The sequence below is a fragment of the Ovis aries genome, chromosome 9, assembly GCF_016772045.2.
Source record: "Ovis aries strain OAR_USU_Benz2616 breed Rambouillet chromosome 9, ARS-UI_Ramb_v3.0, whole genome shotgun sequence".
In the NCBI taxonomy this organism is placed as follows: Eukaryota; Metazoa; Chordata; class Mammalia; order Artiodactyla; family Bovidae; genus Ovis; species Ovis aries.
In genome coordinates, this window is record NC_056062.1 from 29,007,268 (window position 1) to 29,028,724 (window position 21,457).

The window sequence follows — 21,457 nt, forward strand, 5'->3', positions numbered from 1 at the left end:
TAAATAAAGGGAAGGTGGGTTGGGATATTTAGAGAATTATCAGCTATTAATTTAGATTTTGCTAATAGAGTAAGTCCCCTACATATGAACATGTAAGTTGCAAGCTTTCAAAAAGTTGCAAATGTGTGCCAACCCTTGTATGCCAGCTGTTGTACTGTACTACTGTACTTTTCAAGGCACTGTACTGTAAGATTAAAAATGTTTTATTTTTTGTGTTTTTTTTTAATGTATGTATGAGGTGTATAAAAAGTATTATCAACCTATTATAGTACAGTACTGTATAGTTGATTGTGTTAGCTGGGTACTTAGGCTAACTTTTTGGACTCACCAACAAATTGGACTTATGAACACACACTTGGAATGGAACTCATTTATATGTAGGGGAATTACTGTGAAGAGCTTTATCCAGGATGAAAACTCTTTGGACTGACTCAATGAATTAGCTGGGACTCTCCATTCTTGCCCTGGCTCTCTGCAGTCAGCTCATGCTTTTGAGTTTCCATCAGTAGTTGAGGGAACCATTTTTTTTGAACCATTTAAACACAGTAAAACCATTCTAAGCTTGTGAGCCATACATAGATACATGGTAGTTCAGATGTGGTCCATGGACCACAGTTTGCCAACCTCTGGCCCAATCTAATATTCATTTTCCAGTTAGGAAGCATAAAGCCCAGAGAAAGGGAGCGACTTCCTCAAGAACACACAGCAGTATTCCTGGAAGACCTGGGACAGGGAACAAGGCTCATGGTTCCTAGAGTCTGGCTCTGTCCACTACCCTAAACCAACCAAGTCACAGACCACGCAGAGATGGTAAGTGCCTAACACATCGCCTGCTCCTCTGATGAGGAGGAGCTCTAAATGAACCATTTTGAGACCCTACCTTGAAGTCAGACGTGTGAGGCCTTACCTTTATCTCCATCCTGTTCATTGGAGATTTTCTTCAAGTCAATGAAGTGGGTTGCCAGCACTATATCATTCATGCTGCCTTCATCCCACACCTGGATTTTTACCCTCCGACACAACGGAGGGAACATTTCCTTGAAGACCACCTGTTCATGCCACACGGGATCAGCACAGTTCTTCTGCACCGTGGTTCGCCCCTAAACACAAAGCCAGGAGGCTGTGAACCACTGAAGGAAATGAAAGAGGCCTTTGACCAACTAAAGAAAACTCCTCACACCAGCTGGAAGTATAAAGTAAGTTGCCAAATTAATGAACCTGTTTCCACGAGGCACCCATGAAAATCAGTTACATCCCATGAATATAACCAGTGTCCTGCTCTGTGCCAGACGCCATGCTGGGCATCTGGGACAAAAGGAGGGTTGTCACATGTCCTCCTCCAGAAAGTTCTCATCATCACACTGGGTTGAGGTGAAACTGATAACTGTGTTATGAAGGTGTTCCATGCATTTCCGAGAAGACAGCAGATACAATTAGACCCTGAGTTCGTGTCTTATAAAAGTAGGACCGGGGATTTCCCTGGTGGTCCAGTGGCTAAGACTCCATGCTCCTGATACAGGGAATCAGGGTTCGATCCCCGGTCAGGGAACTAGATCCTACATACTGCAACTAAAAGACCCTGTGTGCCACAATGAAGATGAAAGATCTCACGTGCCTCAATGAAGACCCAGCACAACCAAATAAAGAAATATCTTTTAAAATTAAGACCTGGTACAAATCCCTTCCCCAGTCTAGACCTCAGTTTCCTCATCATACAATGGAGGTGATATCCTATATGGGGGTTATATACATCCTATATTTGCCAATGGGACCCAAGACAAAAGTAGTCCAAGGTTCACCCTGCCAAAGGGAGGAGTTGGGTAGAGACACATGTGTTAGCTGAAGCTTCTGAGTCCAACTAATCAGGATTAAGCTCTGACCATGTGCCCAGGCCCTGACACTTCCAGTGGCTCTTGAGCAGGGAACAGCTGGACACGAGGATGTCCAGGCTTACATACGATAAGGACAAGCTGGGTAGATTGTGGAGCAGATTGAAAGGGAGGTGGTAATTCTCTGAGACTGGGGAACAGCTAATAGCTCGGAGAAGTAGACAGAGGTGAGGAAGGAGGCCTGCCTGCCTGGGTCCTGAATGGTGGTTCCCCCCGCCAGTTTTTCTCCATGAACCTTCCAAGAAGGTGAAGGTGAGAGGAAGTAGATGACTCTCCTCTACTTTCCCGCTACATGCAAGGCCTTTTGGCGACAAGCTTTCTCTCCCCAGGCATGTCTTAACTTCAATTTTAATGTAATGTTCTTTACCCAGCAATGTCCTGGGGTAAAGAGCAGAATTCCGGCCCCAGGTCTGCCAGGATAGGGACAACGGACACTCACCGTCTGCCCAGCAAAGGAGACCTCCACAAAGGGATCCACGAGGTCCTTACTGTCACCCACAAATGCTTTGGTGACATTCGCCATGATGCTGGAGTTCACCTTGGGCAGCCCTTCAGCTTTGTAGAGTCTCACGTAGAACCTGGCCCAGGGCCTCTCTGACGGAAACCCTTGAGGGATCAAGAGGTTCCTTGCGGGGGACAAAAATGAAACATAAAACAGCTGTTTCACTTGAAAAAATAGAAAGAAAAGGTAGAGGCAATTTGGAGGCAAGAAAGGAGCAACCTGATACAGGAGAAAAGATCAGGATGCATCGCTAAAATGAGTTTTCTTCCTGGTGTGAATGACAGTGCAGGGTATGAAGAGAATGAGCGCAGTAAACCCATTCAGGTCCCAGAATTGCAGAATACACACTTAAAAGAGGTGCATTAAATCTTTCCATTTCATAAGTCAGTGGCTGAAATTATTCTCCCTTCAAAGAAAATCAGCTCAATTCAGATCCATAGGATAAGCTTGGGAATAGCTTATCTATTGTGGGTTAATATAGGAAGACAGGCTGTTCTTGTTCTAGAAGCTGCCCTCCCAAAGCATAGTGGTGCCTTTGGTAGGACACCTCATGGCGCCCCTGACAGAGCAGAGTCTCGGGGGGACAGCCTCTTTAACTTGGCAGCCCTCAGGAACCCGTGAGGAAAGGGAGAGGGGAAAGACACGGAAATGGGGACACGTCATTTCTCTTGCGTGGTCCTCCGCGGGCCTGTCTCACTTTTCTATTTGCTCCTCGGCATCGGAGCTTTTGGGGTTGGGCTTTAAGACATCTCCTTTTCCAGTCACGCTGATGTCACACTTCAGGTACCCCTTCGTGCCAGTCCTGATGTCGCCAGGATCCGTGAGCAGGGCCCACTTGTCACAGAACTGATGACCTGCAAGACATCCCGACAGCTCAGATACCCTGCACGGGTGCACCCAGATGCTCCACCCACTTCCTTCCAACACAAACCTCCCCACCTCCGCTCCCCAGGAGGGGCTCGCTCATCACAGCTGATTCCACGTCTCATGCTGCCCATCTCTCCTCCTGCCCCTCCTCTCCTCTCTCCCCAACCACCTCTCTGTCTTTATCCCCAACCTGCCACAGGGATTTGGGAAGCCTTTAACCAAGTGGAAAATGCCTGGACTAGAGTCTAGCTTTGACCGGAGAGAAGGACATGAATGCAGTGTAGAAGCCATGCCTGAGGGACTTCCCTGGGGGTCCAGTGGTTAAGACTCTGTGCTTCCACTGCAGGGACCACTGGTTGGGAAACCAGGATCCCATATGCTGCACGGTGTAGCCAAGAGAGAAGCCACACATAATTTCACAGGCAGCAAATGCCACTCATGGATCTTTTTGCTTGGCCTACACAGTGAGCCCAAACTTCAAAAGCTCTCACAAAAATCTAGACTTTAAGCTTATCTTAAAGAAAAAAAAAAAACAAACCTGTTAGATCCGGCAATACATAGTCCACATTGCCACACGGTGGCAGGTAGGAAAGGAGCTGAGTAGATGCTATTCCTTCCATACGCATTACGTGCCCCCAGCCTCCACTTCCCCCAGCCTCCCTCATTTCCCACTGCCTTAAATCAGTCCACTGCACTCAGTGAGGCCCACTGCCTGGCCCCCTGGGGTCATGTGAGTTGGAATCACTGCTGAAGAGAAAGAACCTTTGATTATAAGATCTATGTTAGCTGTTGGTTTGTTACTGATTAACTCTGACCTTGGACAATCTGCTTAGCACCTCTGAAAAATCAGGGATAATAGTAATAATTATTGCAACCCCATGTGTGACTTATCATAGTCATTGTTTTGTGCTGGGTCCCATGAAGTGCTTATACATATATGCTTCTGTGTATATTCACTTACATGTATATCTACTTAATCTTCCAACGACTCTATGGAGGAGGTGCTATCATATCCCAGTTTTTACAAATAAAGAAACTGTAGCACAGAGAAGTCAAGTTATTAACCCAAGGTTGCACAGCTAAGAAAGAGCAGAGCAGAATTTGAAGCCAGGCAAACCTGGCCCCAGCGTCCACATTCTTAACTTCCACACTTCCTTCCCGCGTCTCACAGCAATAAATTGGACAGACTTTGGGAAAATACTTTTAAAAACTGCTCAGAAGTATCCCTGGGTTGGGAAGATCCCCTGGAGGAGGGCATGGCAACCCACTCCAGTATTCTTGCCTGGAGAATCTCCACAGACAGAGGAGCCTGGCAGGCGACAGTCTATGGGGTTGCAAAGAGTCGGACACGACTGAGCGACTAAGCACACAGCATATGGACATATAAGACAGCTTTATCATTAGATTGAAAACTTGGAAGAAGAGATCCAAGAGTTATACACAGTTACACCACTTTGCTTATCTGATGCTCAATGTATTGAATGAAAGGTTAAGTGGATAAAGGGATAAATGAATTGACTCCTAGGTGTCAGAAGAGAAGAAGAGCAAGAGAGACTGGGAGGCAATACTTTCTCACCAGGTTGGTTGTACACGGTCCCCAGGTCCACTTTGAAAGAGCCGATCAGTACACTTCCTATCAGCTTGTGGTGAAAGACCTGGGAGAGATGGAGCAGTGAGTCTGGCAACATTAGATATTTCTTTGAGGCTAAATCTGTGTAAAGGGCTCATGACAAATCCATCAAAGAGGATTCTAGGCCTTGAACCTTGTCTGGCCTTCACTCTTATCTGGGGCACACTGACATTTGGTTATGGAACCTCAGGGATGGCTGTAAGCGTGGCCAAAGAATCACAGCTGTACCTCACCCTCTAGCAGGATTTTAGCTAACTGTCCTTTGAGGGACACCCATCAAATCTCACCACCTAAAAGGTGTTTATTTTTCATTTGTTTGTAGCCAAAATGAACTCAAGAGTAGCCCAATATTCAAACCTATCTCTGCGTTTAGAAACTCTACCCAGTTTTCTTTTTTTTTGGCTTTGTCATGGGGTCTTAGCTGTGGCATGCAGGATCTTTCTTGTACCATGAGGGATCTTCCGTTGTAGCACATGGGCTCTCTAGTTGTGGCACCTAGGCTCAGTAATTGCAGCACTCAGACTTAGTAGCTCCACAGCATATGGGATCTTAGTTCCCTGACCAGGTTTTGAACCTATGTCCCCTGTATTGCAAGGTAGATTCTTAACCACTGGGCCACCAGGGAAGTCCCAATTCTACCCATCTTTAAATGCCTAGAGCAAACACTGCCTCCTTCAAGCAGCCCTCCCCGATCCTTCACAACTGAACATGTTCCCTTTCTCTCCTAAAATCCCGCAATGCTTTGCTCACAACTTTCCCACCTCTACTGTCTTGAGAAGTTTTGGACATGCACAGTAGGCAGCACAAAAGAGGCTGTCATCCTCAATATTTTGTCTGATAAGTCAGTAGACTGCTGGCTGTTTACAGCGGAACATTTTCCATTCTAAATGCAATTAAGATAAAAAAGTTCTACAGGAAGCTGGCAGAGCTGGGCCTGGGTCCAGAAGCCATAAAACTCCTGAAGAATCAGGACTAGTTTAAACTTTAGCCCAGAAAAGAGAAAACTGAGGGTGTGGATGAAGGGCAGTAGTAACTCAGGTGTCTTCCACTCTTGAAAATACTGCCATCTAAAAGCAGGTATAGGATCCCTTTGCAGTTCTCAAGCTGCAGGAAGAGAGATTTCAGCTTACTGTAAGGATAATTTTTATAACAGAACTCTCCAGCAATGGGATGGGCCTCTCTAGAAGTAGTGACCTTCCCATCACTGGATATAATCAATCAAGTAGTGCCCAAGAACCCCTTTGTCATATGTCATGGAAGCGGTGGAGAAGGGTTTCTGTACTGGCTGGAAGTTGGACTACATGGCCTCTGAGCTTCCTTCTAACCATAAAATTCTATGAGATCCTTGATTCAAGGACAGTTTTCTACCTTCTTCTTCCAAGTTAGAGAAACAGAGATAGGCAATACCAGCTTTGATCCTCTGCTAAAAATCCACTTGCCCCACAGAGAGTCATGATCCTTCTCTATGATGCTGCATAAAACCTAGCTATTAACTGTTCCTCTGAACTCTAGACAGTCCCCTCAGAGCCTGCAATAAAGCTGATCCCACAAACAGGTGGTTGTCTGAGTGATGCAATGAGACAACATCTGGGCAATGTCCCAGGTCCTGAAATATCTTCTCACCACCTGTCAGCATGCCTGAAATTCACATGTGAAGACTGTTTGGCACCTCGTGACTTCTCACTCTTCAAGAGTCACATTCTTCAAGTACCCCCAAGCAAGATTCCATTATTACCTAAATCTTCATGCAGAACTTATGTATAATATAATATAATATAGATTGAATGGGTGAAGAAGATAAGCAAGGAAGTCTTCAAGACTTCCCAAAGCCTAGAATCTCTTCCACCTCCATCACCACCAATGATATACTTACTGAGATTTTGATGATCTTGTCAAAAAGATGTAATTGGGGCCCAATGAAGTCGAAGACAAAGTACTGTAAAACATAAAGTTCATTCTGCATGTAAGAACTTTCATGTAAGAACTCTATTCTTCAATACTTCTAGTTCTGCATTGTTCTAATGAATTGCTGCAAGGTTCCCAATGGCATAACTCTATCATCAATTAATTGACTTATTTAATTTGTTTCATTTGTTTTCACTGAAACTTGTTTAATTTGTTTTCTTTTTTGTTCAAATAGGAAAAAAAACCCACCAATTATATCTTTTCACAACCTATATGTAAGCTTTCCTCTAAAATGGACATGAGAATTGGAATTATTGGATCATAGCTTGTGTGCATGTAAATTTTTAGTAGCTAGCAAAATTTTTTTCCCAAAGGAGCTAAAGCATTTTACATTCCCATTGGCAGCATATGAAAATAGCCATTTCTCCATTCCCTTGCTAACCCTTGAATTGTCTGTTTTCTTATATATTCATTTTTATTGCTTATATATAATGATGACTGAAAATATATCTCATTGTGGTTTTAATTTAGAGTAAACTTGATTAAAATTTCATTTTCTTGGGATTTTTCAGCTTCAAACATCCTTGTGAAACTCCCAAGACTGACCAGGAAAATAATAAAAAGAAATTACGGGGAAGGAAGATTTCTAATTTGAAAAAAGTGATTGAATTTTAGAGTTGAAGAAAATATATAGACTAGTCTCCATATTCTACATATAAAGATTGAAGATGAAAAAATTTAAGAGACACGCCTGGAGTCATACAGCTAGTTATTGCTGAACCAGGGACCAAAGTTGAGTTCTCCTAAAGTTATCATAAAAGGAATTCAAGTGCTAGATGTTTCACCATCGGAATTTTGTCAGGTTCCTAAAGTGAGGTAGGATGTTCCTCGTGTAGAAAGCTGGAGTAGTGCTTTGTTACAGACTGTGTGTTTTAAGGAAAGAAGGTGGTAGCTGGTTCAGAACTAGGAAGTTGTTTCATGGATTGTTTGGTATTTGAGCTGCAAGACGGGGGAATGACACAAAGACCTTAGAGATGAACAGGACAGCAGTGGGGAAGGGAGAAGTGATTACTAACAGCTCGCTTTTAAAGGCAGAACAGAAAAGCCAAACATGGAAGAAAAACCAAAGACGTCATCATATACTAGAATAAGAAACCTTCAAAATGGCAGTCTGCAATATCAATCAAAAGCTATATTAAAGTTATATTACGTTCAGTGTCTCCTGTTTAAGAGGACAGGAAGCTATGTATAACATTTCAGGAAACTTTTCACATTTATGTTCAAACTTTTGAAGAGTTTTGGTGTTCAGAAAATCTTTTCTGCAAAACTCATTTACATGAAGTTCTTCATTCTCTGGTATATGAGATGCTGTGGGTTCCTTTGGACCAGTAAATTAGTTCTAACATTTATTGCCTTCCACTGAGTTTCACATGTTTCAGACTCAATTGTCTCACATAGGGTCCCTGGACCTCTGAAGCCACACACATTTTTCTAGCTGGGAAAGATTCCCCAGCCTCTACTAACTGATTCTTTCAACATCTGATGAACTTTAGGGCTCGAAAATTAGAGTCCAAATCTGTAACAAAGATTTTTAATTCAACTTTTATGTTTCCCCTTGATTTCCCAAAGATTATGTTTAGCCCAATGCAATGTCGTCACTTAGATGCAAGACTTGTTTGCATATGTAGCTCAGTCGGTAAAGAATCTGCCTGCAGTGCAGGAGGTCTGGGTTCGATCCCTGGGTTGGGAAGATCCCCTGGAGAAGGAAATGGCAACCCACTCCAGTATCCTTGCCTGGAAAATCTCATGGACCCAGGAGCCTGGTGGGCTGCAGTCCATGGGGTCGCAAACAGTCAGGCATGACTGTGCGACTAACACTAACACTAACACTCATTAACGACTCTGTAGAGCTTTGCAGCTTTAAAGCACTTCCACACATGTTATTTCATATCGCATTCACATGGAAAGATGTTATGGAGGTGGAGAGAAGAACAGGAAGAACACTGCCACTTTAACTCATGGTAAAAGGCGCTAAGGCAGGAATGATAAAGAGGAAAGGAGTTAGCAGCTCAAATGTTCTGGAGGTGGGGAGTAAAACAGGCAGGAGACACTGCCACTTTAACTAATAGTTAAAAGCCCTAAGGCAGGAGTGATAAAGAGGAAAGGAGTTAGTCAACAGCTCAAATGGGATTTGGGAATTTTCTGTTGATTTTATTATGCTTACTCCCCCTGACTTCCTTTTCAATTTCCACTCTCATTAAAAAATTAATTAAGAGTTGACTGCACTTTTTAACAATTCATGGTGTTGAAGTGTCTGGGAGGAACAAGCACTCTTGCACACAGTTGGAATGTAAATCATTGGAGGGCAATGTGGTGATATCAAATTTTAAATGCTTATACTCTTCACCCCAATTATGCCATTTAAATATCATTATAAGTAGTATCCAAAGGCTGAAAAAAAATTTTAATATCCATCAATGAGGGACTGGCTGGTTTAGTAAATTATAATAAGTCTATGCAATGGAAAACTCTACAGCAAGGAAGGGAAAGCAAGGTTGAACTAGATGTCTTGATACAGAATAATCTCTAGGATACATCATTTTGTGAAAAGGCCAAGGTCCAGGACAGTGTGTGTAGAATGCTACCATTTGTCTACAATATTCGTTCACTTGGAATATTTCTGGAAAGATATACACCTGGAATATTTCTGGAAAGATACACAAATGCCTGGAGAGAAAGCCTGCCTCCAGGGAGGAGGACTTAGAGATCAAAGACCAGGGGAAACACATATACTGTATATATTTTCTCATAAACCATTTTATATTTTTCGCATCTTTGACAGCTTTTTAAAACTGTGTAATCTTTTTATTTAGAAATGAGAAATTAGTGTGTATAAACTTAGAAGATCTATGTCTCTCTTTGATGTTTTCCTTTACAATTTTTATGCTGCTTAGAAAAATACCACTGCTTTACTTTCCAAATCAGTATGACTATGTCAAAATTAATAATTAAATTTTCAGTGTTTCTGCTCTGCAACTGAATGTTTATCTTCTTACTGCTGCTGCTGCTAAGTCGCTTCAGTCGTGTCAAACTCTGTGCGACTCCATAGACGGCAGCCCACCAGGCTCCGCCGTCCCTGGGATTCTCCAGGTTCCCCTGTCCCTGGGATTCTCCAGGCAAGAACACTGGAGTGGGTTGCCATTTCCTTCTCCAATGCATGAAAGTGAAAAGTGAAAGTGAAGTTGCTCCAGTCTTGTCTGACTCTTTGCAACCCCATGGACTGCAGCCTACCAGGCTCTCCCATCCATGGGATTTTCCAGGCAAGAGTACTGGAGTGGGGTGCCATTGCCTTCATACTCAGAACTTACGATGGATGAAGATGAGTTTATAAGAAATTGGTACAACCAATATGGAAAACAGTATGAAGGTTCCTCAAAAAATTAAAAACAGAACTACCATAGGATCCAGCCATTCTACTTCTGAGTGTTTATCTGAATCAAACACAAATTCAAAAGGATATGTGCCTCCCTATGTTCAGTACTATTTATAATAGCCAAGATATGGAAGAAACTTTGTCCATCAACAGATGAATGGATAAAGAAGATGCGATATATATACACGATGGAATATTTCTCAACCATAAAAAAACAACAGTGAAATACTGCCATTTGCGACAGCATGGACAGACCTGGAGGGTAACATTCTGAGTGAAATAAATCAGACAGAGAAAGATAAATACCAGATGATTTCACTTACATGTGGAATCTAAAAAAACAAAACAAATGAGCTAATGTAACTGAACAGAAACAGACTCATGGATACAGAGAACAAACTGATGGTTGCTAGAGGGGAGGGGTGTTGAGGGGATGAGCGAAAGGGAGCAAGAGGTGTGAACTACCAGTTATAAAGTAAATAAGTCATGGAGATGTAAATTAGAGCACAGAAAATAGAGTCAAGAGTTTTATAATAACTTTGTGTGGTGGCAGATGGTAACCAGATTTACCACGGTGATCATTTCATAATGTATTAAAAAAAAACTGCATTACTAAGTTGTACATCTAAGACTAATATAATATTGTAAGTCAGTTATACTCTAATATTTTTTAAGTAACAAGAAAATGGGTCTATTCAAAACACCAATGAATTTAAAATCAGGAGGAATTTGTTGCCTCGACTGTCCAGTTTTGTTCGTAAGGAGGCTCAGCGAGCTTGCCTTGGGCTTAGATGAGGGATGAGAAGCAGTCAGGAGGAGCACAGATTTTCTGTTTGGCTGAAGAATGCTGCCATATGGTGAAGAGCATGTTGGTGGAGAGGAAGCTGGTGACCCATGACTTACTTCGTTGTAAAATGGGCTGTTGGTTCCTTCCTTCACTGTGCTTTGCTTCTTCTCATCCCCGACCTCGATGATCACAACCGGATCTATGTTCTCACCCACCAGCTGGCGGGCCTCCGTGATGGTTATGGCAATCTACAACACAAAGCAGCGCGCGCACACTCTGGGCCTGGCTGCTCAGTCACACAGGAAGAGCTGGGGGAGGGCTTCCCTGGTGACTCGGTGGTAAAGAATCCGCCTGCCGATGCAGGAGACACAGCTTCGATCCCTGGTCTGGGGAGATTCCTGCCGAGGAGCAACTAAGCCCATGCACGGCAACTACTGAGCCTTGCTCTAGAGCCTGGGAGCCACCGCTACTGAAGCCCGTGGGACGCAAGCACTGAAGCCCTTACACCCTAGAGCCCGTGCTCCGCAACAGAAGTCGCTGCAATGAAAGGCTCATGTACCTCGCCTGGAGAGTAGCCCCCGCTCACCGCAGCTAGAGAACAGCCTGTACAGCAGCGAAGACCTAGCACAGCCAACACTGAATGAATAAATAAAACTATTTTTAAAAAAATAAGGAGAGCTGGCGGAGGCTGGGTAGGAAGGACTCATCACTTACTTGGTAATTTTGGGATCTGACCTCCCCGTCGTGGATCTTAGTCAACAGTTTTGATCTATTGAAAGAAAGTTTAACACATATGTTTCATTAAGTAAAAACCTACCTGTGGAATCTAGAAAAATGAATCTATTTCCAGGGCAGGAATAGAGATGCAGATATAGAGAATGGACGGATTGACTGAGCAACTTCACTTTCTTTAGAATTACCTGGTGGCTCAGACGGTAAAGAGTTTGCCTGCAAGGCAGGAGACCTGAGTTCGATCCCTGGGTTGGGAAGATCCCCTGGAGAAGGAAATGGCAACCCACTCCAGTATTCTTGCCTGGAGAATCCCATGGATGGAGGAGCCTGGCGGGCTACAGTCCATAGCGTCGCAAAGAGTCAGACACGACTGAGCGACTTCACCTTCCCTTTCACAGGGATGGGGTAGTGAGGATGGGACAAACTGAGAGTAGCGTGGACACAGCTACCGCGTGCGCAAAAGCTAGCGGGAGCTGCCGCATGGCACTGAGAGCTCAGCTCCGCGCTCGCGATGACCTGGGGGTGGGGGTGGGGGTGGGGGTGGGGGTGGGGGTGGGGGTGGGGGTGGGGGCCCAGAGGGAGGGGACATACGCAAACACATGGCTGACTCACTTCATTGCACAGCAGAAACTAATACACAGTTGTAAAACAATTATATTGCAAAAAAAGTAATAAATGCCTCTTCAAAAAAATGTAATTACTATTCTCTAAAAAAATAAATAAATAAAAGAACCTACCTTAAATCCATAAGCCACGCTAATATTTTCCCAGGTATTTCTAAGTGCTTTTATTTATACCAGATATTCTCTCTCCCTTTCTGGAGTAGATAAGTGTAAATGGACACGTGACTTAACCTCTCTATGTCTCAGTTTTCCCATCTTAAAAAATGGAGCTAATAATAACCCATATACATGGAGTGATTACTACAATTAAAAGATGTAATATATATAAAGATTTAACTTAGCATATGGCAAAATTAAACGTCAACTCTTACTGTGAGTATGATTATCAGTAACATTTATTTCTTATTTTACAGAACGAGAACCTGAGATGCCCCAGCAAATCAGTGGCAGACCTGGGTCTAAATAAGAATCTTCTTTATCTGCTGTCTGGTCCTATCCAGATGACCACTTTGCCATTTCTCGGCTATACAGCAATTCTGGGTTTCATGATTACTTTTAGGGGGAAAAAAATTGGTAAAAAAAATACAAAACAAAGAAAATTGCAAGGAGCAACCAGCCATCTTAGTGAGATTTCACTTTCAGGGGACTTCATTTGTCTGGACTGTCACAAGTAATTGAAAACAGATGTGCAATGCCTGGGCATTTAGAGATTGGATAATAATAGAAAGACATAAAGAATCCCTGTTGTCACAGAAGCACAATGGGTGGGGAAAAAAACAGAGCTCGAGTTTCTATAGAATTTTATTCTCTTGCCTTCTAGCAACACTGCATCTGATTTCATTCTGTTTCTGCTGATTGTAACTGACTCTAGTAGAGAATAAACCAGTTAAGAATCTCAAGGCTTTGGAGTCAGACTGATCTGAATTAGAATATTTGTTTTCCCCAGTTTTGTGACATTAACCTTAATTTCTTCATCTAAAAATAGAAATAATTTCTACTGCATAGGGTTGCTCTATGGATTAAAAGAAATGTTGCATGTAGGAAAAGATAGATATCAAAGGGTATCTGTTCTTTAATAAAATGGCAAACCTGTACCGAGCATTTACTATGTGAAAACTGTGCTAGTCTCAGGGAGAAAGCATGAAGAAGCCATCATCTTTGCAGAGCTAGCGATCTATCCAAGGGAAAGAGGACCAGAATATATAGACAGAACTGTTAAGCACAGAATGTGTCATAGGGAAAGAACATAACAGAAGTTCAGAGAAGAGAAATATGCGTGAGAGCCAAACTAAGCAATAAAGATGTCACTACAGAGGTCAAGTTTGAATTGAGCACTGGTGGATGGGTAGAATTTTAACTGATGGAAAATTCACTGACCAAGGAGAAAGGAAAAGGCTATTACTTCTTCTCTTTCACCCGCCTTTCTCCACCAATGCAGTACTATTATCCTAGTAAAATAAATGTCAAAGGATCCATTAAAGGATATTAAAAATAATTGAAACCCTGATTCTGGAGTTTGAAGGGGGTAGGTGTCAAGGTGCAGTGTAGGGGGGAAGGAGATATTGCAGTGAGTATGAGCATACAGATTTCATGCCTTCTTTTAAGAGTCAATCTCTGAGCTATCACCTTTTCTGACTTCCATCTCTCTCTGCCCCCCTACCCCACCCTTACACACATATACTGTGCATCCTGTCACAGCCCAGTAATAACAACTCAGGATCTTCCTGCCACCCAGGGAAGCACTAATGTGCTCTACTGATAGTAATAATCCTGAGTGGAAAAGGAAAGGATGGCATGAGGAATTATCATAAATAAGAAATGGACACAAATCAAAGGGTATCTAGCCCCAATTTTTGGCTTCCCCATATCCAGACTGTCTACTCTGGAAATTGTAGTCTGCTCTTGCTGTGACATGGGCTGGACTTGTGACTTGCACTGGCCAAAAGAATGCAGCAGAAGTGACTTTTGCCAGTTTCAAGCCTAGGTTCAAGAGATCTTGTGTATACTTCCATTCTTTCTTTCAAAACTCTGGCATTAGCCCCACTGGAAAAAGTTTGGGGGGAATTCCCTGGTGGTCCAGTGGTTAGGACTCCCCACTTTCCCTGCAGGGGGTGTGGGTTCAGTACCTGGTCAGGGAATTAATATCCCACAAACTGTGTGGCGAAAAAAAAAAAAAAAGCCTAGCTTGCTAGAGGATGCAATACTATAGTGAGAAAAGCCCCATAGCTCCAGGTAAAGAAATCCTAGGCCAGTGAACAACGGACCAACCCTCAAACTAAAATCAACAGAGCTGCCTAATGATGAGAGGAACACGAGTGATGTAATTATGACAACCTGGAACCAGTAAAAACTAACCAACTAACCCGTAGACTCATGAGCAATAACGAATTCTTACCTTAAGCCTTGGGGTTATTTGTTACACACCAACAGCTAACTGATAGAGCAGATTGGGTGCAGAAAGTCAGTTTGTTCTGACTTTTTGCTGGGTAGTAAAAGAACCACTTTCTCATTTGGGACAAACACAAAGCTAAGACATCTAGCATCTCGATGGCTTAAAGAACAGGTGAGGGACAGCTCCTGATTCTGTCTCCTGCTGCTGTTGTCATTCCTGAACAATGAGGGACATGAAGATTTAAAACTAGAAGCTGGTAGAGCCGGGGCCCTCGCCAGCACTGCCGTAGAGAAAGTGACGGGGACACAGCACGCTGTCTTCCTGCCTCAGACCTTCAGCTCCTTGTAGACAGGGGCTGGTGTTACTCTCCCAGAGCCTGCAGGGTACCTGGCACAAGGGAGGTGCTCAGTAGGTGGAGGCTGATTGCCTGTGTCAACACTGTACCTTCTCTTTGGAGGAGATGAGGGGACAGGAGTGATGGAAGTGTTGTCGTAAATCAAATCTCCTCCCAGGCCTTCCTGGTGAGAAGGTCCCTCCTGTGGTGTTTCCACTTCAGCTTGACCATCTAGAGAAGCAAACAAAGGGAAAAGTCTATTAAATCTGCCGCACCGTGGTGATCTGAGCCTCGACTCTGTGTCCAGGGCTATGCCAGTCACCACAGACACACAAGGAGACCAGAAGACAGTCCTTGACCTCATGGACCTTAACATTTTATTGGCAGAAAGGCCAGACACATGTTATGCATCTTCTGTTTCCAAAACAAAGGGTAGATTTGTATGCCTGGTGTTGTGGGGTTATGGCTTATGAATTTAAAGATGTGCTTTCAAGTCACAACCTGGCCACATTTAGACTTTAGACAACTAATTTATTCCCTCTCCATCTCATTAGCAAAATGTCATGTGCATAAAAATCACCTGTGAAGCTGTTAAAATGCAGATTCTGATTCAGTAGGTCCAGGGTAGGGCCCAAGACTCTGCATTTCTAAAAGCAAGGTCCCTGGTGAGGCCATTCCTGCTGTTCGAGGGCTAGTTTTGAGAAGCAAGGTGTCATAACCTGAATAATGTTCCCCAAAGAGAACAGATCCCGGTCCGTTTTCATAAATGTAATTTTATACTGAACCTCAATATACAACACAAGTCTGTTGACACCGAGCTGTTCTATGTGCCATGGGGTGGAATGCAGGGCAGTGACCTTCTCCCAGGCTCATCATCACCCTCTTCAGCAACCCCTGGAGCCATTTCATAGAACCCTGGGCTCTATGGGAAACTGGTAAGCTTCTAAACCCCTTCCAGCTTTGATATATATTGATTCTCTGATTTGAATTAGTGAACCATCAGAAGACAGAATAACGCAGCCTGTGGTGCCACAGGAGCTCATGGACACGGACCTCATAGGTGTCCAGTAGTGAGAGAAAGGATGACTGAGCCCGTACTGCCTGCTCTGACTCTTCTGTCACTCGGGAAACAAAAGTCCAGCCTGCAGAGACCCTAGAGTAATGCCAGTACCCAACTGTGCGACTTGAAGTGTGATGATAAACTTTATTGCTCCCTGTCTGGACCACAGGGCCTCAGGAATGAGGAGCAACTGTTACAGGGTCAGGTATCCAGCGAACATTCTTAGGAACCTTAACATGCCAGAATCTGGGCTATGTTAGATGTGCAAGATGGAGAAATTAGCAAAGCATGGACCCCTCTCTATGGGGGTTTATATGCAGGAGGGTGAGACTGCCCTGGAGGTGGGAAGGCAGTCAGCTGAAGCTTCATCCATAGCCAACATTCATTCACTCACTCACTCCCTCATCCATTTATTCACTCCCTCATCCATTCATTCACTGAAATACTGTGTCCTCTCCAATCAAGTAACCAAGCAGCATCCACTGTAACCTTCTTTAAAAAAAAAAAAAAGATTATGTTTCTCTTTGGAAAACCCCTCTTTTGAAAAACTGCACTTAGAATATGTCTGAAGTCCACACAGGACTCTAATTCCCTACCTACCTGACTGCCATCTCCTCCTGGCCCACCTGCTCCTCTGGTCCCGCCCTCTTTGCTTTCTAGTTACTCACTCCCATCCCTTCTAACAAGCCGCCTCCTGCTTGGAGTTTTTCTTCACAGGCTGCTCCACCTGAGTTGCTCTCCCTGCCCTGGTGGGCTCCCACTCATCCTCGATGTTGTCACTTAAATATTTCCCCCCCAGGAAGCCCCTCTCGAACCACACTAAAGGAAATCCCTCAATAGACTCCACTTAAGCACATGGTCTGTTTTCTTTCCAGCGCTTTTCTCCCTTGTAATGCAGTTTCCTCATCAGGGCCCCCACGGGTAACAGATGGCCCAACCAGGACAGGATGTTCTGAGGACTTTTTACAAAGGTGTGGGTGTAGAAAAACCACAAAGGGTTGTAGAGCTATCTGGAGCTCACGGCAGCCAAGCTGCTACCACTTGGAGACCCTCCAGATGGGGAGAGAGAATAGTTACTAGAACCTGACCAGAGAGGAGGTCGGGTCCCGTGGGCTTCCCTAGAAGGGGGGACGACCATCCTCCAGTTGGGGGACACGCCCTGACCTCCCTCTCCTCCTTCCCCCAGACCTCATGCTGGGGTGCACCACTGGGGAAGCGACCTGGGTCGTGCATCCAGTGGGGTCAGCCTCCTAGGACAGAGAACAGATGAACAAGGGTGGAGAATAGATCTGGAGGGACAAACGGAAGAGTCCCCCACAGGACTGTCCTCCCTCTAAACTATCCAGTGTCACCACTGTATACCCAGAATCTGGCACAACACCCGACACTTAGAAGACATGCCATTGATATTTGTTGAATGAATGATGATCGTGGAAGGTACCCGACAACTACTCACTGGGTAACTAATTAATGGGTATGTGCTTATGTTACAAGCTCAGTTGTGTCCCAGCTCTTTGAGACCCCGTGGATTGCAGCCTGCCAGGCTCCTCTGCCCATGGGTTTTCGCAGGCAAGAATACTGGAGAGGGCAGCCGTTTCCTCCTCCAGGGGATCTTCTGACCCAGGGATCGGATCCACGTCTCTTATGTCTCCTCCACTGCCAGGCAGGTTCTTTACCACTGAGCCACCTGGAAGCCCTAATGATGGATGGGTCAAGGTAACTGGTATTTTACAAAATTAGGGCATAGCCATTAGGTCTCAAAATACACAGATGTAAGAGCCATAGACTTTGAGAATCTTTAAACACTTCACTCAAAGGAGCCCTAACTTCCCCAGTCATGCCAAGAAGGAAAGACCAACTTGTGTTCAGTACCATAGACTCTGTTTTGTCAATCTGCAGGGTCAGGCCCTGGCCAGCAGGATGGAAACTATTTACTTTCCAGGAGAGGCCTGATTCCTCTTTGCCCTGTTTGCTTTGTGGGCTGAAGACTCGAATTAGAATGAGCCATGGGAGCCAGGTCCTCTGAAACACCGGTGGTCAGCTGCCCTAAATCTCCACCAGCTTATTCTTTCCCTGCTGCGCAGTCAGTGAGGGCTCCTCACTGGAGGCTGACCCGCGGGGGAGGAAAGCCTGAGCTCTGGTGTGAGATGAACCCAGCCTCAGGAGCCAGTTTCTCCATCTATTGCTTGTGTAACCTTGAGCAAGCACTTCCCCTCTCTGAACCTCTTCTAAAATGGGGGCCAAAGAATCTACATTTCAGAGTCATGAATAATGTATGTCAAGTCAAAAGCAGAAGGGGCTTATTCAATGTGTCAGAGATATTATTTTTCATAAGGTCCTTGAAGAAAGGAACTGTTTGTTTTTCAACCTTGTACCTCCAGGACTACTGCAGGGTCCTACTTAGGGTGTAATTTCAAGGACATCAGGAAGGACCCTAGAGTCTTTTCCACCCACTCCCTGATACCTTCTATTTCACCCAATAGGCAAGTACTTCTCTTGAGCTTTAAACCTTGTCTCCACTTAAAATGCGATGCCTCTCCTGTCCCATCCAAGGATGACTTAATCATTATTATTATGAGCACTTCAGTATGATGAGTTTCCATATTTTTCTTTAGTAAGATTGGGTTTTACATGGGAGTGAGGAGTGGAGTTAGGGTTGGGGAAGGCAGAGATAAGGCACCTACAGGAGACAGCAGTGAAGGCAAATGGTGGATCCCTCCAAGGAGACAAGGAGGGTGAAAATAAAGCAGACCCATTTTGGTTTAGAAACAGTCCAGAAAGCTGGCTTTGAACTGGCTGTTGTCAGGGCCACCCAGCAGAAGTCTCCAGGCATCACCCTAGACCTGTCCACTGGAAGGAGTTGATCCTCATTGATTCAATACACTTGACCGTCTCGCTGATTTGAGGCCTGGCCTCCACCGCCATGGGTCACGTTGTAACTTGGGATTTTCTGCTTTTGGAAAAGGAAGTAGCCCATTCTAAGTGTAGAATATCCAAGAATCTGGATTTGCATCCCAATGCCGTTGCTTCCTGGCTCTGTGCCCACCCCCCACCTCAAGGCCGGCGTCAAGGGTCTGTGCAGCCCGCTGAGCCCTGTGATTAGAAGGATTTCACTGTCCTTGGCTTAATGCTCTGCAGTCACCATCCATAAGTTCTTGACAATGGCTTTGCGTTTTGGTTTTTCCACTGAGCCCTGCAATCCTGCAGCTGGTCTTTTCCACACTTCAAGTCCTCTCACTGCATCTCTGCGACCTCATTTGTGAAACTGGGATGACCGCACTTTCTGGCAGGATGATGGAGGGGTTAAATGAGTCCATGGATGGAAAGCCTCCCCCAGAGCAGCTGCTGCCCTCCCACTGATTTTCATCATCTCACTTGCTTCTCCCCATGACCCCCACGGTCAGCTGAGCCCACACTCCAAACACTTATCAAAGGGAGAAGCTGGGACTTGGAGGTGCTGAGTGATTTATCCTGGGGCACAGAGCAAATCAGAGCAGAGCCCAGAGCCTGAGCTCTTCTGTCACCGCCTCCTTGTGGGGCGGGGAGGAGGGGGTGCCTTTCATGGCCCAGCAGGTGTCCACCCACCCACTTGGCTCAGCGACCAGATGACCCGGCACTGACGGGGATCGCTGTGGGTGCACACTTGGGGTTGGCAGGGTTTGAAGACCCAAACACAGTTCCCACTCACTCCCACGGAGAGTGAACCGCCTTCTCAGGCAAGTAGGGGTCAACTCTGGAGACCCGCAGGCCCCAGGGTAGTGGTCCCTCCCCAACTCCCAAAAGCCTCACCTTGGGCACCTTTGTTGGCTAGGATTAACCCCTTCTCTGCTTTATTCTTCTTCTTCTTCAGCTTTAGCCCAAACATCCCTTTTCTGGAAAAAAAAAAAAAAAAGGAAGAAAAACTAAAAAATACAGTAATAGTAACTTTGGCTCATTCAGACACGTTAAGAGAAAATAAACACACACACACTCTGAGTTTTTCTGGAAGCTGACCATCCTCCTCATCCATCCTGGAAGGGCATTAAAAGACAAGTGTCAAGGGAATTTCTGGTGGTTCAGTGGTTAAGACTCAGCACTGTCACTGCTGGGGCCCAGTTTAGATCCTTGGGGGAACTAAGATCCAACAAGCTGTGCAGCACAACCAAAAAAATAAAACCCACAAGTGTCAGGATGACCCATCACACTCTCCAGATAGGTCTGCTTTTGCAGAAACCATGAAATACCACCTGAACAGAAATCAAGAGATCCACCTAGAACCACAGTTAAAAGATAGCACTAGCTATTTTTACCTCCATTTCTCTTTTCTCACCTATGCCAGGCACTCAGAACAGATGATATCATTTAATCAACACAGCAACCCTCGCCTACCCATCTTACAGATAAACAACTAAGGCTCAGAGAGAGTAGATAATGTTTCCAAGGTCACACAGCCCCTAAGTATCAGAGCTACCCCTGGAGCTGGGTCTGCTTGATGTCAGAGCCCAGACTGTAACAACTGAGAAGCCTGAGCCTGCTGATTCCCCTAAGCAGAATAAAACACCCTTTCCACAGCCAAGCTCTCAGACCATTTCCAAGGGCAAGCAGCCCTGGGATTTATTGAGGTCACGCCACAGGTACACAGCTCAGCTGACATATGGTATATGCCCAGAATGTCAGCCACTATCATTATTATTATTATTAGCCAAGAGCAGGAATCCATTCGGGGGCCTCCTTCTCAACTCAGGGCTTTTCTGGTGGCTCAGCCAGTAAAGAATCTTCCTGCAATGAGGGAGACTCGGGTTCAATCCCTGGGTCAGGAAGATCCCCTGGAGAAGAGAATGGCTACCCACTCAATTATCCTTGCCTAAGAATTCCATGGAGAGAGGAGTCTGACAGACTACAGTCCACAGGGTCACAAAGAGTCAGACACAACTAAGTGACTAACACTTTCACTTTTCTCAGCCCAGGAAAGGGCTCAGTCTGCTCTCTACAGCTGATATCAGGAACATCCTGACTCTCTGCTGGCCTCCTGAGAGAACCCCTCTCTGGAGCTGCATGGAAGAGTGGCAAGTCAGAAAAAGTCCTAGCCTTGCATCGGGCAGGCTGATGGGGCAGCCCATAGAGGGGGGAAGAAGAGGAGCAGGGACAGAAGGGAGGAGAGAGCAGCAAAGCTCACACCCTTTCAAGGAGCATCTTGCAGTCCTGGAGCAATACAAGGACAGTGAAGGAACCGAGGAAGCTTTCCCTTTCGCTGACATATTTAGGACTCATGAGGGGGTGAACTGCAGTAGCCAAGTTTAGGGCCTCCACAGCCAGACTCCGTG

The 21,457-nt window shown here is 44.9% G+C and overlaps 1 protein-coding gene across 4 annotated transcripts in view; it reads right to left on the bottom strand.

The window, feature by feature from the left end:
• The window catches only part of FER1L6 (fer-1 like family member 6), a 173,180-nt gene that overhangs the window by 112,390 nt on the left and 39,333 nt on the right, over window positions 1-21,457 (bottom strand). For all 4 annotated transcript variants that reach the window (XM_027972915.3, XM_042254149.2, XM_042254150.2 and 1 more), the window contains 9 exons: window positions 19,944-20,026; window positions 15,205-15,325; window positions 11,728-11,782; window positions 11,130-11,261; window positions 6,762-6,824; window positions 4,835-4,913; window positions 3,089-3,245; window positions 2,329-2,515; window positions 908-1,100 (listed from right to left, as the gene is read on the bottom strand). In XM_027972915.3, the coding sequence (XP_027828716.2) occupies window positions 908-1,100; window positions 2,329-2,515; window positions 3,089-3,245; window positions 4,835-4,913; window positions 6,762-6,824; window positions 11,130-11,261; window positions 11,728-11,782; window positions 15,205-15,325; window positions 19,944-20,026 (1,070 nt within the window). The remainder of the gene's footprint in view (window positions 1-907; window positions 1,101-2,328; window positions 2,516-3,088; window positions 3,246-4,834; window positions 4,914-6,761; window positions 6,825-11,129; window positions 11,262-11,727; window positions 11,783-15,204; window positions 15,326-19,943; window positions 20,027-21,457) is intronic.